At 43.1% G+C, this 15,636-nt stretch overlaps 1 protein-coding gene across 1 annotated transcript in view; it reads right to left on the reverse strand.

Annotated features, from left to right (window-relative positions):
- Positions 1 to 14,975, reverse strand: part of LOC114050536 (protein TOPAZ1-like) — a 75,554-nt gene extending 60,579 nt beyond the window's left edge. The window contains exons 1-3 of the mRNA XM_027872313.1: positions 14,301 to 14,975; positions 14,133 to 14,199; positions 11,500 to 13,966 (exon numbers count right to left, since the gene is read on the reverse strand). Coding sequence (XP_027728114.1) covers positions 11,500 to 13,966; positions 14,133 to 14,199; positions 14,301 to 14,975 — 3,209 coding nt within the window. The remainder of the gene's footprint in view (positions 1 to 11,499; positions 13,967 to 14,132; positions 14,200 to 14,300) is intronic.
- Positions 14,976 to 15,636: the final 661 nt, after the last annotated feature.

The following is a 15,636-nucleotide window of genomic DNA, read 5'->3' on the forward strand; positions in this document are numbered from 1 at the left end:
GAGAGAGATCATGGCGGACGGCCTCGACTTTTTCCAATAAATATGAGGCAAGGTTCTCAGCTTGGTACAGGGGAAGGGTGAAGGGCGCAAGCCACAGGAAGTGGAACAGAGAGGTGGTAAAGGAAGAATAGTGGGATTGTCCAGAAGCAGTGAGGGCCCATTGAGGTGATGAAACAAATCTGTACCAGACTTCATTCAGCAGCACCTGTGTGGTCACGAAGGCCATGATGAATGGTCAGAGTGATCCGAGGCTGGGGCCTGCTTGAGGCAACAAGAGGGGCCTGGGAGTTTAAGAGATTCCCTGGTACAAATAACCAGAGGGAGAACTGTTTACCAATCCTCTGACTACTAACAACAAGTAAAGAATAAAAAAAAGGAGATCTGTAAGCCATTCTCTTGGTGGTAGTACCTTATTGTGACTCTTGGAATACCACTACCCCACTTCTGAAGAATCAAAATCACGGGGCCCAGAGGGCACTGTGGAATGTTTCTAAAGTTTGTTCACCACAAAAGCTCTTGAGGAAGTGTATGATCAAAAAAAATGGGGGGTTCCTGTCATGTGCCAAGAATGGAAAACGATGCATAATTCTAGCCCTCTTACTACTCATAAAATTCAGCAAAGACAGAAGATGATCTCAGGACACTTGACAGATAGTGGCCACAAGCCATTGTCTCCTACTAAACTTCACATTGAAGAGGATTCCAAGGGTATGAAACTGGATGGTGGTATGTGAGTTTGCTAAGTCTGGAATGCCAATGGGACATTCAAGTGGTGATGTTCAACAGGCAGCTGGTATGAGGGATGAGAAATTAGGGATGAGAAAGAGAGAGATCCTGGCTAGATACAGAGATTTAGCAATCATTTGCACTGAGATAAAGAAACCCCTGGAAGCCAATGAAATCACTAAAGGAGAGAACACAGAGAAACAAATGACAAGCTGTGATCAAACAAGCTGAAGACAGAAACACTGAAAGCCGCAGGGGCAGAGCATTCACAGAATGAAGGGCTGTGAAAAGACAAAGAAGTGAAAGAAGAAAAGAACGAGGGAAAAAACACCTCCAGGGAGAATTGAACTCAAGTGTAGACCGAATCATACTTTCTTCACTTGTTAAATCTCAAAACTATCTCCTCAAGTGCAGTCTTAGGTGATTACCATGTAAGAAAAACAATCTTAGAAGAATGACTGCTCAGCTTAATTAAGTGGCAAGCCATCACTGAAAGTTGTTCAGCCAGACAATTTAAAGAGCTATCTTTATAGGGAAGGCTTCACACTCCAAGAATAATTTACCTCAGTTTCTCCACCTATAAAATGAAGTTAATTCCTGTCATAACAAACCCAACTCTCAGGGGTGTTGCAAAGCTCAAATGAGATAATGGCTGTAAAGCAGTTCACACATTTTTAGAGTGCTATCTAAAAGTCAGTTATTCCTTAGCACTGAGCTACAGAGTATGCTTTGAATTACCTGGCGAGGGGAACAAAGATGCTCATGGTTTCATTTTGAGAAAGCAGTGGTCATGCATACTTCCAATAACACTAGGCTAACTCAGAGGGTTGGACCCCAACAAGATCAAACATGACTGAGCTTATTTCTCTACCTCTGGTCAAGTCTATGTCAAGGGCGTGCAGAATTCTGTACCAAGGCTTTTGGGTTCTCTTGTTTAAATGGCAATCACTCTAAGGGCAAGTGCCAGAGTTGTATCCCTGGAAGAGCCAAAGTCAAAGACTATCAGAGATCCTGCAGCAGCTGCTGCTGTGAGGAAGCCAAGTGTTTCAAGGTTTATTAGAGCCCACAATGAAATGAGATCAAATCACACTTAGTTGCCAAGTGTGACTGAAAGCAAAAAAAAAAAAAAAACAAGAACTGAACAACTATTACTGTGAAATTGGCCAATTATGTTCAGAGGAATCTGCTAGCTAGAGGAGTTCATTCCTCTGCAGCACACTGCAGGCTTTTCAGGGTTGGAAGAACAGCAGGAAAACCAATGGAGGGGGAAAAAACCAAACAGCTGCTAAATGCTGTTTTGGAAAGAACCTTTGTCATGTATAAGACAATACAAAGACTGGAGTACTGAAGTTAGGGAAAAGAAAATATTTAACTGATAAAATTGACTTTTTCCATTTAAGGCTTTACTAAAACATGGTAGAAATTCAAGTGCGTCAACCTGTAAGATCAAAATACCTTCATTAGACTGCTAAAAACACTCACCACCATTCCCAATGTTTTGGAGATTAACTTCCAGTGGTGCTGGAAGTCTTATCCCCGTTGAGAGGATGATGAATTCTGACAAATACTGATATACTGATGGGTGCAGCTAGGTGGCGCAGTAGATAGAGCACCAGCTCGGGATTCAGGAGGAACCGAGGTCAAATGTGACCTCAGACACATAACACTTACCAGCTATGTGACCCTGGGCAAGTCACTTAACCCCACTAGTCCCCCCCCAAAATACCGATATACCAAGAAGCAGAATTATTTGAGAATTAGAGAAACGTTCAAATGGAGACAGAATACAGAAATATCATGTTATACCATATCACGTGTCAACGAAATTTATCTGAGAGAGGGAGATGCATACTTGAGTGGCCCAAGAACTCAGATTTAAACACCATTGCAAACCTATGGCCTATAAAGCAAGGCCAGACTTGAAAAACTGGATTGTCAAAGATACACTTAATATCCAATATGATAAAAATGTGATTTCATGATGAAGGACTAAAGAATGTGTCAAAATCTTATGAACTCAAAGCCAAAACAGGTAAAACAAATTACTTTAGCAGAACAGTTTACTGCATATGAAAAGCCATTTTTAATGGAATAAAGAGGTTTATTATATGTCAATAAATTTAATTATTTTACTTTGTTCCAGGTAATGTGCATGCCACCACATAGACATAGAGATTAGAAAAGCATAAAGCATGCTACCTGCCCTCAAGGAGTTTACAATCTAATTGTAAGGCTATGACTAATGCAGAATAAGCAATATAATGGGCAACATAAGCATGTTTTAAGTATTAAATTGAAGTAAAACAGAAGCACTTTAAGAGTATAATCAGAAGGTTATCTAGAAAAGCTTGAGAAAGTAAAAAGAATGGGAAGTCATTCAAAGTCAAGAGAATATGAGCAAAGTCACAGCAAGAGAAACAAACATTCCTGACTATGTAGTAGTGAGCAGACCAACGGGCAGTGAAAGACGAGGAGGAGGAGCAGGGGAAAGGAAAAGAGCACACGCCTTGAGGGTCAGACATAGGAGCCAGACTTCTGGAAAAACTTCATCATTCACTAAATCTAGGCTGGTCTTTTCTGCTCAGCAAATGAACAAAGCTGATGAGGTAAAGTTTTAGCACAGTCAAAACTGCAGAGCTTGGGTTCTAATGAATAAAGAGAAAGGAAATCTATGGCCACTGAAAGATACCGATGTTAACTCCACAAGGTGCTGGGTTTAACTTTTTCATTAAGAGAAAGCAGAGTAATACCCGGAAATACCTGGCCTGAACAAGCTAAGCTTCAGCTCAGCCTCAACAGCTAAGTGATTCTGCACTAAAGTCACTTAATCTTTCGAGTGCCAAGTTTCTCTGCTATAAAATGCTTGTACTCTGTGTCTGATGAAAGAGCTTTGTAAAGTCTTCCTAAAATCCAGGCCGAATACTAGACACCAAGATGACAGGCACGGTATGACAGCTCTCCCAGCTCCAGAAAATGGGAAGGCCCAGGGAGTGTGGGACAAATCTAGATGTGAAAACCCACAGCAGAATCCAAGGCAGCAGAGAGACAGCAGACACCTTCTTACTGAGGTTTTCTATGGGACGCTTCTGAAGGATTTGAGGGAAACATTGAAAATGTTTCATCTGCCGGATGAATTAGAGTCGAGGAGACCATTCAGAAAGCAATTAGAGTAATATGAAGTGATAAGACTAAGTAGTAAAAATGGAGAGGAAAGACAAATAAAGAAATTAAAGGAAAAAAATTGTGATGGGATTGATGAGTGGATAGGGTTCAATCCCCATGGGTGAGAACGGGGAACACATTGTAGCTGAAAGGGATTTTACAGAACACGTAAACAATGAGGAAACAGGTCTAGAAAGGTGAAGAGCGAGATCAAGGGTCCTACAGAAAGTAAACAGCAGAGCCAGGGTTTGAAGCCAGATTCTCTTACTACAAATTCAGGGTTCTAGGGCTTAGTCCTGCATGCGGCATAGGTGGCATAATAGTTGGAGCACTGGGCCTGGAGTCAGGAACACTCATGTTCATGAGTTCAAATCTAGCCTCAGATGCTTAATAGCTGTGTGACCCTGGGCAAGGCACTTCACCCTGTTTGCCTCAGTTTCTTCATTTGTAGAAGTAGTTGGAGAAGGAAATGGTCAACCACTCCAATATCTCTAAATGGAGAGATCTGAAAAACAAATGTTTATTGACTGATTGATTACTCTGGGGTTTGAGTCTGTGTGAATGGGAAAATAGTGCAGAGACAGGATGAATGACTTGGGGGCAATTCAGTTTGAGCTAACACCCAGCTGGCTGAGTAAAATCCAGAAATATTTTTCCTATGAAGATACTCAACAACAAAATCATCAACTTTTCCTCACTATCAAGATTAGTTTTAAATACTCATTGGTCATGCACTACAAAGAGCATGTTTTTTATACAATCATAGCACACACTGTTTCATCATCAAAAGGTGGAAAACAGAATGTGGTTTTCCCTAGATCAGAGAACATCTGATGGACTAGAAGAAACATGACTTGTACCTTCATAAGCAATAAAAACAGATATAATCTGGATCTATATCCAAGGAAGTATAAGCAAAGTAAACGAGTTCTCACAAATAGGCCCTCATGACCCATCTGAACGTTGAGACAAACCCAGAGATGGAGTTAAACCCTGAGTCCAACAGTTAGCTGTCATCAGATGCCATATTTACAGTTTAAAACAATAGTGGCTTTTTTCTTGACAGCAGCAAAATGTTTCTGAAGCCATCCCTTGGCAGTGAGTGCTTTGGAACAATGACTCTGTGGTTACTCCAATGGCTCTGGGATCTCACTGATGTGGGAATTCTCTCTGATGAGGACTATAGCCCAGCCAATGCCTGCTGATGCCGTGTGACTCTGGTCCAGGTTCTCCCCAGTTTTCCATAGGGGGAGAGGGTTTTTTTTTTAAACATATCCATATTAAGAAAAGACAAAGCCCAAAACAAGTCTATGCTCCCTTTGTCCACTGCCTCCTTCCCACCTTTCTACAAATACACTCAAACCTCATCTGACCTCTTCCCTACATTTTTCTCTCCGCCAGTTCTCTCCTGGCAAGTCAAGTCCTTTGCAAAGTCATTCCCAACTGTTGCCATCTATGTAGATGACACTAAATCGATAACTACATTTTCAACTACCTGCTGGAGAGTTCTAGCGTTCCCAATCATTCCTGATATATTATCCTTAATTCACTTTGTTCCCAGACAAAAACAGCTACTTGCTGAAGCCTAATCATGCCTCACCTTTTTCTTCTCTCTGCACCTTTGCATGCTATCTTCCATGCCTGGAACATTTCCCCCCAACCTCCTCAGCCTGCTTTCCTTTAAGCCCCTGCTCAGGCGCTACCTCCATACCTCAAACAGCACCACTTAAATTTCTTGTGGGCATTAATTACAATTCTCACTCAAGTTCTTTTGGGCTTGTCTTTCCCTCCTACTAGACCATAAGCTCCTAGGTCAATAGGGTCTAGGTCTTAGTTCACATTTCTAACAATAATGCCCAGGGAAGTGTGCTTCCTCATTACTGTTGCAGGTCCTGGAGCATTGGTTCTTTGTTTCTGTTGAGGGTTCTAGCACCTTCCCAGTCACTCAGGCCCACAACGATGGTGTCATCCTCAATCCTTGCTTTCACTCACTGCACACATACAATCAGTTACAACATCGCTCGTGTAGGGACCCCCTTATTCCATTCACCTCCATCACCCTCAGAGCCCCATAAGCTCTTCTGGTGGCTACTGAAAGAGCCTTCCACTAATGGGTCTCTCAATTCCAGGCCAGCCTCTGCTCTGCTGTCAAAGTGATTTTCCTAAATGATAGGTCAGATCACGTCCCACCCATCACACACAGAATCATTCAGTAAATTCTAATGGCCCTGTTACCTTCAGAACTTTGCCCCTTCTTACCATTCCAGTCTTGTACTTTATTCGGCACCATAAACCCTCCAGTTCAGCGTCACAGACCTATTTGCCATCTCTAACACACACTACTCCATCTCCCACCTGTGCACCTTTGCACTGGCTGTGCCACAGTAATTGTCCCCCAAGCCCATAATGCTCTACCTCTTAACCTCCACCTCTTCAGTTGCTCTGGCTTCCTTCAAGATTTAGATACAAAATTTGTGCTGACTCAGCACTACTGACCACGTTCCCAGTGCTGCTGGTCTTCTAGGTCGGGAGAGGCGGCAGCTACTGGGCAGCATGCCTTTTGATCCCATCCCCTAGTCCTCTGTATTACTGGATAGTCAGCACACAGCCACATGTGCTTCCTTCCCATCCTTCTTACTGCTAATCTCATCTGCCTATGATATGGCAATGGCTCATCCCATTTCGGAAAGCTGTACCTATCAGGACTGTCTTACTCTTATCTGGCTCGGTGCAATTCTCATCTGAATCCTCAGTTGGCCACAGTGGCCAATCCACCAACGCTTTTCTGCCTTTCTCTCCTTTTCCAGACATCAGGAGTAGGATCACTGCAAACTCTAGAGGGCAGTATGGCAGGCTGAATAACTTTTCAACCCCAAATTACACCATATAGTATGTGGTACACCTTACTATTATACGCAGACATAGCACACACTGTATTATATCTTTTGTCCTACCCAAGTGTCATTACTTCCAAAGCAGATATCTGAATTTCTGGCAGCAAAAACTACTCTCCTTCTTACAAGAAGATTCACAACATGCCTGTATGGAAAGAACGTTAATAGGAAGAAAAACAGGCCCATTATAGTATTACTGATGAGGCCTAGCTAGATATCTCCAATTCAGAAGGGCAAAGCATTCGTGTACCACAGGTGAAATGGTCTCAAGACTACACTACCTTGGGATGGTGGGACGCCACCATCTATTAATCCAGTTATGAGATAGGTCTCACACTATACTTGAGATGATATAAAGCTGTGAGCTATATGGTAATGAGGCGATGAGAGCTTGAACCAAAGTGGTAGCAGTGTCAGAGTAGATAAGGGGGTATACTGGACAGATGATGCAATGACCTCAGAACTAGTCAGATGACCAGACTCACGTCATTGTTAACAGCTCGATGTTAATTTGGTAACTCTCCAGTGCAGTGCTTCCAAGGATCTGTGCTCATCTCTGTGCTGCCTAACACCTTATAAATCATACGAAGTGGAGTGACATAGCTAACGCTACTGGAGGAGAGATCTTGACAGGCTGGAGCACGGAGCTGAACTAGGTAACACGATAAATGCAAAATATTACATCTGGATGAAAAAAAGGTTAAAAAGTATAAGAAGGGCGAGGTATGCTTGGACAACAGGTTGTCTAAAACTGATCATGAGGGTTTTGTAGATTGAGAACTCAATATGCAAGAGTAGTGTGATGGGAGACAGTCAATAAAGTTGCACGAAGAGCACAGCTTCCAGAAGTAGGGAGGCGACAGCACCACCGTACTCTGCCCTTCACTTTGGCACTGTTCAGTTCTGGGTACCACAGCTGAAGAACACCTCTAGGAGGTGTGTCTACAGGAGGGTAAGGAAGGTGCTAAAGGACTCTGAGACCATGTCAGATGAGAATTACTTGGTCTGGAGAACACATAGGGTGACATGGCAGCTATCTTTCAGGACCTGAAGGGCTGTTATGTAGAGGGATTGGACTTGTTCTGTTTGACCCCAGGAGGCAGAACTAGGAGCAAATTATAGCTTCTCAAAGGGGAATGGGCTACACTGAAAAGTGGTAGGTTTCAACTCCTGGAGGCTCTTCAAGCAGAGGATGGACGACAATTCACATCAGTTATCACGTGGGTTGGATTAGATGACTACAGAGGTCTCTTCCAAATCTCAAATTCTGATTCTGTCTACCTCATAATCTGGGTCCCAGAAGTCTTCTTATCTGTTGCCAGGAAAATAAGGCTCCTTTGCCTGTATCTACAGGTGTAAAGTAGCAAGGAACTAAGGCGCTTGTCTAAGCCAGGAGTAAGAATGTCTGCTCTTAATGATGAAATATGACACTATAGCTTAGCCAAGTAAGCTCTTGATTGAATTTTTCCCCCTTATCTCTCCTTCTTTACTTGGAGGGAGAGGCATCTTCACGATGTCTATGAAATGATAAAGCCCAATAGTCATCTATTTTAGTCCCTCATATTAAGACCAAAATTAAAGGTGCTTACTACATTTACAAAAATCAGAAATCAGCATTTATACAATATTATGTTAGTAAAAGCTATTAATCCAGTCTTGAGAAAAACATGAGTTTGCCCTGGATCAAATAAAGCTAGCAAAGGGCTTTAAAAACAAAAAACAAAAAAAACCAAAACAAAACAAAACAAAAAAAAGGCAAAGAAACTGCAGACTACAATAATCAGGATGAAGAATATTAACTCATAATACAAAAAAATGTGAGATTTGGCCATGATAATGAACAGTTTTAAAGGGCAGGTTTTAAAAATCTGGAAAGTCTTGCAATTAAGTAATACCATAGAAACTACAATGAGAATCTAGCAGGTTGACACAATTTGATGACTTTGAAGTATTTGATATTTTCAAATTCCCATTAAAATATGTATTAAACAAATGTATAGATTTTTGATGAAATGTTAGTACTCCTAAGTAGATTCTTGTAAAACCAGTCAGGTCATTTTAGTCATGTCCAACTCTTTGTAACCACATTAAGCAAAATTTCTTGGCAAAGAAACTTAAGTAGTTTGCCATTTTCTTCTCCAGCTCATTTTACAGATAAGAAAACTGAGGCAAAAAGGGTTAAGTGACTTGCCCAGGGTCACAGAGCTAGCCAAGTGCCTGACTCAAGGCCCAGCACTCTATCGGCAATACCACCTAGCTGCCCTACAACCAACTGAAGTTATATCAAATAAAGCTGGACTGAAAGCAATCTATAAAACCAAGAAAGTATGTTTAAACAAAGACTGAAATAGCCATAACACTGGATCACTCAGTTTTTTTTTTTACCCCAGAACATAAGTTATTACAAATATCATGCATTTTTTGAGAAAAATGCAATAAAGTTGGGAAAAAACACTGATGTGGAAATAAAAGACTTGTTTGAAAATGGTCAATATTATCTCTTCTTTAATTCTAAGTCCAGGGATTTAGACAAGAAAAAACTCAACACAATCAACAATAAAAAAGACACAATATGAAGTTGTACATGCTGGCAGGTATCTGAATAGCAGGGAAACCCATCATCCTCATTTAGTAAGCTTCCCTCACAAGAGAATAAGGTATTCCTGCTACACTATTTCTCCTAACTAATGTCACGATTAGGCCAATACAAAACTCAGAGCCTGGGAAGGAAACAAATGAAGCACCATTCAATTTAAATACAAATTTTTTATTCCTAATTGCACTTTCAAATCAGTAAGAAATTAAATTGTTGAACACTAAAAACAAACCACTACTTGACAGCTAGGGTAACTATCCAGGGTAGGTTAGCATAATGCTCACACACCCAGTTTTATACCTATAACATGACTATCTAAATAGGAATACTGTACAATATAGTAATTTAGGCAGGGAGAGAGAAGCTAATGCTTTTCTCCTCTACAAAATTAAACTCTTCAAACCCCAGTTTCCCTCAATCACCAAAAATAGGAGATGTAGTTTGTTACATAGTTTTCAAGCTGGGTAACAGAGAGGGAAATGCATTTGAATGTATGGAATTTTGTTTGGGGATCACCGTTAGAAAACGCCACTGAAATAATTTAACCTATTGACATACAGAAAAAGTACTTTTCCTATTACAATGCAGGTTGACAATCAGGTGTTTTTTTAAAAGGGGCAGCAGTCCAATTTAGGAGAATTCTCCTAAGGCATGAAGTGTGACATATTTTAGTAAAATGCAGTCAATGTGAGATTATTTCCATATTTTGCACTACATCATTAAGAGATAACCGCTCACTCAAAACTGGCTTAAAATTCACCATGCTCGTGGGCCTTTTGAGAATTGAGGCAAAATACTCTAGTATAAAAAAAAAACACTAAAGCTGGAAAAGATCTGCTTTCAAATCTTGGCTTTCCTACTTCTCCCATGTGACTTTGGGCAAATCAACCTCCCAGTCCCTAAAATAAGAAGGTTGAACAAGGTCACCCGTAAGGTCCTTTCTAACTCTACAATCTTATGATAACATTACGTCAGAATGGAGTAACAAGTAAAAAAAGTTGTTTAAACCTTAAAGATTAGGATTATACAGTCCCTGTAGTTTTCAATGAAATTCAAACATCTATTAGCTACACATCCTTGGTAAGAACTGTGCTAGGCATCTCGGTGCTGTTTTCTAACCTGAACTCCAGAGCCGGAGAAGCAACTCGAAGTCAGTACTTGGTTAAGATTAGGAGATGTATTTTTACCTAACAACATTCCTGTTTGTGTACTTGCTACCATGTGTTAGGCTTAATAATGTCAACATTCTGTTTAGAAAATGAGAAAGTTGACCATAATTATGTTTAGTTAAAGTGGAGTATTTATTAAATTTGGCCTCCAAGGAAATCTTGTTCAGGGCAGTGAATAAAGAGAAATAATTCACCACAGTAAGTACAAGCTTCAAATACATTAATTCTATATAAAGTCTATAACATAACTCCATACCTCCATCTGTTTTTACACTTTTATCTATGCTAAATACAGAACATTAAGCTCAATTCCCTTAATGGATTAAATCAAAATAGGAGATAGAACCTGTCCCATAACACATGTGGCTATTCCCCACTGCAAAGCCATTCCACTAACATTAAACATTTGAAAAACCAACAACAAAAGTGTCAAGGGAGAAGGCACCTTTCAGGAAAGGAAATATATTAATCCAGAGGCATCAAAAAGGATAGGAGTTTAAAGTATATTGGGAACCCTATTTGCTATTAGTGCTTAACATTTTTTCTATTAACCACATAAGAATTTTAATATTCACTACCGATTTGTAAAACTTCTCCAAATGCAGCAACTGCATGATCAAAAAAAGATTTTCTATCATATGTATACTTGACATTTTTACCTAAACTGATTTCTAAGGTTCAGATAAACCTTTACTTCTACTCCGCTTTTATCATAATTCTTTCCTAGGCTCAGTGCAGTGATCTGAAATGACATTAAAGGTCTGGGAGGAAAAACAAAACAAAATAAAACAAAACCAAACCAAACCAAACCAATACACACCACCCAGCTCATCGGTAACTGGTAATTGGTAAAACACATTAGCATAACCTAATAAAGTAGAAAAGAAAAAACCTGAACTTCTGTAATATGTTGCAACTAAAAAGGTACCTCTTTACATGCTGACAGGCATACCTAGAGTCACTGCTTGGCTCTCTTTTCTCTGGCAGTTTCACAGGCTTTAAATCGATCTCTTGGCAGTCTTCAGCAGCATTAAGTTCCCGGTTTTTAAAAGCATCATCTGAAGTAAATAAAGGTCCCACTTCAACTCCAAAGAGGTCTGGGTCATCCTGAATTACATCAATTACAAGGACATCATCTTCATAAGCTCGAAGTATATCTGGAAATGCAACCTTAATTTCTGCAAAGCTTTTTCTGGATACTTCCTGACCAACTTCTCCAGACGAAATAAAAGAATCAAACAAGTGAGGTTCCCTGGAAGGTGAGCACATAGTGCTTTTCTTTGTATACCCAGAATCAGAAGAAAAATTGTTCTTTTCACAGGTAGGAGGTATAGTTTCTGTGATAGCCTCAGAAAGCTGGTTAGGTGGGTTGGTTTTAGCTTGTTTCAAGAAGCTCTGGGAAACAGTACTAGAGTTTTTGCTGCAGATTTCATCAGGATTGACTTGTATTAGTGGCACACCAGCTGGGATGCACAGAGACCGCGAATCTGTATTTACTGTACTGTCTATTTCTTTCATCCTATTCTGCCTAATCTCTGTTGCAGAGAAATTGTCAAGGAGCTCTAGGGGACTATAGGCTTCCTTTTCCGATTTAACATTTACCTCCTTTTTGGATTCTGTTTTATTCTTGAGTAAAGGAATTTTAAAGTTTGTCAGCCGCCCAGTGTTTAGCATTTTCACTAAATTTGGCACTGCAAGTGTCTGTTGGGCAAGAGCCGCTTTCCTACTCATAATTTTGCCTGCAACATTGTTTACATCCTGATTATCTTGAGAAGTAGACAGATTAAGTTTTGGTGAAATTCCTTTATCTTTTCGTGGATTCACTGCTAAGTGCAGGGTCATATTACTTAAATGAGAATTTTCACCACCATTAGAAATCAACTCTGATTCAATTCTACTCAGATCTTCTGACTTCCCTTTTTTGTTACTGCTGTTTATATGCTCCTCTATATCCATTAAAGGAGATGTTAGTGCAGTAACAGAAGACAAAAAACCTGCTTTTATGTCCACTTTTTCTTTACTTGAAGGTGCTTTCTTTGTTTCTGTAACAAAACTCTGTAACATTAATTTGGAGTTATCAGCTAAGAGTTCATTACTTAGAAGCAGCCTATCAGAATTATCTTGACATAAACTTTGAGACCCAGAAGGAAAGGCATTTGATTCAATTAAAATACCCTTTTTATGAGACCAAACAGATGTCCTAGCACATGAATAACGAGGCCAAATTCTTTTACCAGTCATTGGAACTGTTCTTCTACAGCTTAATTTTAATTCTTCAGTTTCTCTTTTTAAGTCTTCTGAAGCTTTCTTTTCAACACGATGGTAATCAGGAACATCAAATATATCTCGAGATAGTTTCACTACGGGGCTTTTCCCCAACTTAAGGTGTTCACATGGCTTTGTGCTTTTATGGTCAAAGGGCTCTGGAATAGTCTTATTTCTTTCTTTTCTACCACAGGGTTCAAACGTTTTCTCAAATGTATCATTTGCATGGTGTCTTGCACTCATCTTCTTGTGATTCTTCTCTTCAGTGACTTCCTGAGGACTAAGAGAATTATCCATTATAGAGGAACCCTTTCTTAAAAGAACTGAACTTGTTTTAAACTCTAAAGTATCTTTGTTTTCTGTGAACATTTGCTTTGCTTGCAACAATAATTCATCTGATTTGTTATCCACATTGCGGAAACTTATCTCGGTGACTGTTTCATCCATTTTTTCAGACAATCTCATTCTTTTCCTGGGTTTTCTCCCAACTCCTCTTTTTACTTCTTTGGAGTGCTTGTTTTTCGTATTTTGAAAACAAGAAAATGTGCCATTTTTTCTATTATAGTATAATCCTTCTTTGTTCCCTTCTAGCAACACTTTCTTCACTCCCACATTATTTTCTTCACTTACCAGATGAGGTGTACCATTCACATCACTCTTCTCCACATTCTCTCTCTTTATCTTGGAGGCCATTTCTGCTACATGCACATGGTCACCACTTTTATAAGCAGGATTTCTTTCACCACTCCAATCCTTCAAAAAGGGTTGGCAATTACAGTCACCTTTAATCACTGGACATGTCTCTACTGTAGGTAACAGGCTGTTATGAGAATAACTGGAGCTCTCCCTACACAGCCCATCTTGGAACTCTGCCAGAATATTCTGGACAGCTTTGTTTTCAGTTACTTTGGGAGACGGTTTTTCTAAACCTTTAGGTTTTGTGATTCTAATTTTTCTTTTACTACACTGTACCAAATCTTCCTTACCCAAAGTCTGCGTTAAAGTCATGCTTTTAAATGCGCTGGACTCCATTGTCTCAAGAGATTCAGAACTGATTAATGATTCCTTCATGCTACAATCACAAGGCAAATTCAAGTCAGTTGCTGGCTGAAGTTCATCTTTTCCCCTCGAACCTTCTTTAGTTTTTTTCTTTACTAAATAAAAGACAAAAACATTTCAGATGGCTTTTAAAGAGGCAATTTTCAACTTCAAGGATTATGTAACAGTATCTCTAACAAAAAAAAAAAAAAAAAGAGGCTGAATTGAGATCAGTATTTTAAAAAAGGCCAACTTTGACTCACTGAGCCCGCTTCCCTCTACACGAGAGCTCTGGACCATTCTGGTTAAAGTCCGTTTCCAAGGTGCGCGTACAGCCCGGAGAAGCACCCTAGTCCGGACGCATCCCGCCCCAGGACCGCCCCCCCGCCCAACACACACACACACACACACACACACACACACACACACACACACACCCGGGACCCTGACCCAAGCTCTCGGGCTCAGTTTCCTCCTCTGCACAATGGGGAGGAGGAGGCAGCGCTCCGAGGAGACCCCACCTTTCTCCTTCGCCTCCGGCTCGGGGCAGGCTGCGGCGCGGGCCTCGACCTGGCCGGGGCCCGGCGGCTGCTCCAAGGCCCGGGGGGGCGCGCCGGGAGCGCCCGGCCCGCCGCGCCCGAGGCTCCGGCTCCGCCGGCGCCGCTTCCTCTCCTTCCTCTCTTCGCCCGCCCCGTCACTGAGGCTCTGCTCGCCGGACGCCTCGTCCCCGGCTCCGCAGGGCCCCGCGGGCAGGGCGGCGGCCGCTCCCCTCCCGCCGCGGCCTCGGCCCCTGCTCGGCCCGCGCCCCCGGTGCTGCGGCTGCTCCGCGGCCGGCCGGGCCTCCCTGACGCCGGGCCTGCGGCCGCGCTTCCGCCGCGGCGCCGCCTCTTCCTCAGCTTCGGCCGCCGCCGCCACGGCCTCCCGGGACCGCCTCCGGCGCCGCCACCGCCTCCGGTCCCGCTTGGCTAAAGCGGGCTCCAGGCCGGGCCCTGCCGACGAGGCCGAGGCCCGAGCGCACAGGCGGCGGCCCGACGCCGACTCCCGCTCCCCCTCTTCACCACCGCCGCCGCCGCCGCCGTCGCCCCGCCGCGCGGACCCCGAACCCCGTGACCGTAACCGCGGCATGGCCCGCCCCGCCCCCAAGAAGCCTCCGCCTCGACGTGCAGCCCGGCTCCGTCTGCCGCAGCCGCGACCTCGCGCCAGCCTCGCTCTGGGGCGCGCGACTCGTGCTCCTCACACCCCGCGGCCGAGACAGAGGGAAACGGAAGTGACGCGTGGCACCCCCTGCCCCGCCGGCCTGGGCCGGGGACCCCGGGCTGTGAGGCGGCCTCCTGAGCCAGAGCGGGAGGGGGAGCGAGAAGGAGGAAGGGAGGCCTCCGAAGCGAAAGCGAGGCAGCGGCGGGAGGAGGGGAGGGGGGAGGGGGGGAGCGGGAGGGATGCCTGTCAGTCAGGCGGCTTCCCGAGCGAAAGCGAGGCCCGGGGGGGGGGGGGGGGAAAGAGGTCTGTCAGTCAGGCGGCTTCCCGAGCGAAAGCGAAGCCCCAGTGGGAGGAAGGAGGCCTGTCAGTCAGGCGGCTTCCTGAGCGAAAGCGAGGCTGGCGCGGGAGGAGCAGGGAGGGGAGCAGGACGGGAGGCCCAGCCGAGAAGATACCGTATCTCTTACCCCATCTGCCTCTCTCCTTGGACAGAGGAGGAAACTGAGGCCCAGAGTCCATCCACAAGCATTTAAGCGCCTCTTGTGGGCCCGAGGCCACACGCACGGCCTCTCACTTGGCTTAGCGAGGGAAG

Source organism: Vombatus ursinus, unplaced genomic scaffold, assembly GCF_900497805.2.
Source record: "Vombatus ursinus unplaced genomic scaffold, bare-nosed wombat genome assembly UNPS02014799.1, whole genome shotgun sequence".
NCBI classification, from domain to species: Eukaryota; Metazoa; Chordata; class Mammalia; order Diprotodontia; family Vombatidae; genus Vombatus; species Vombatus ursinus.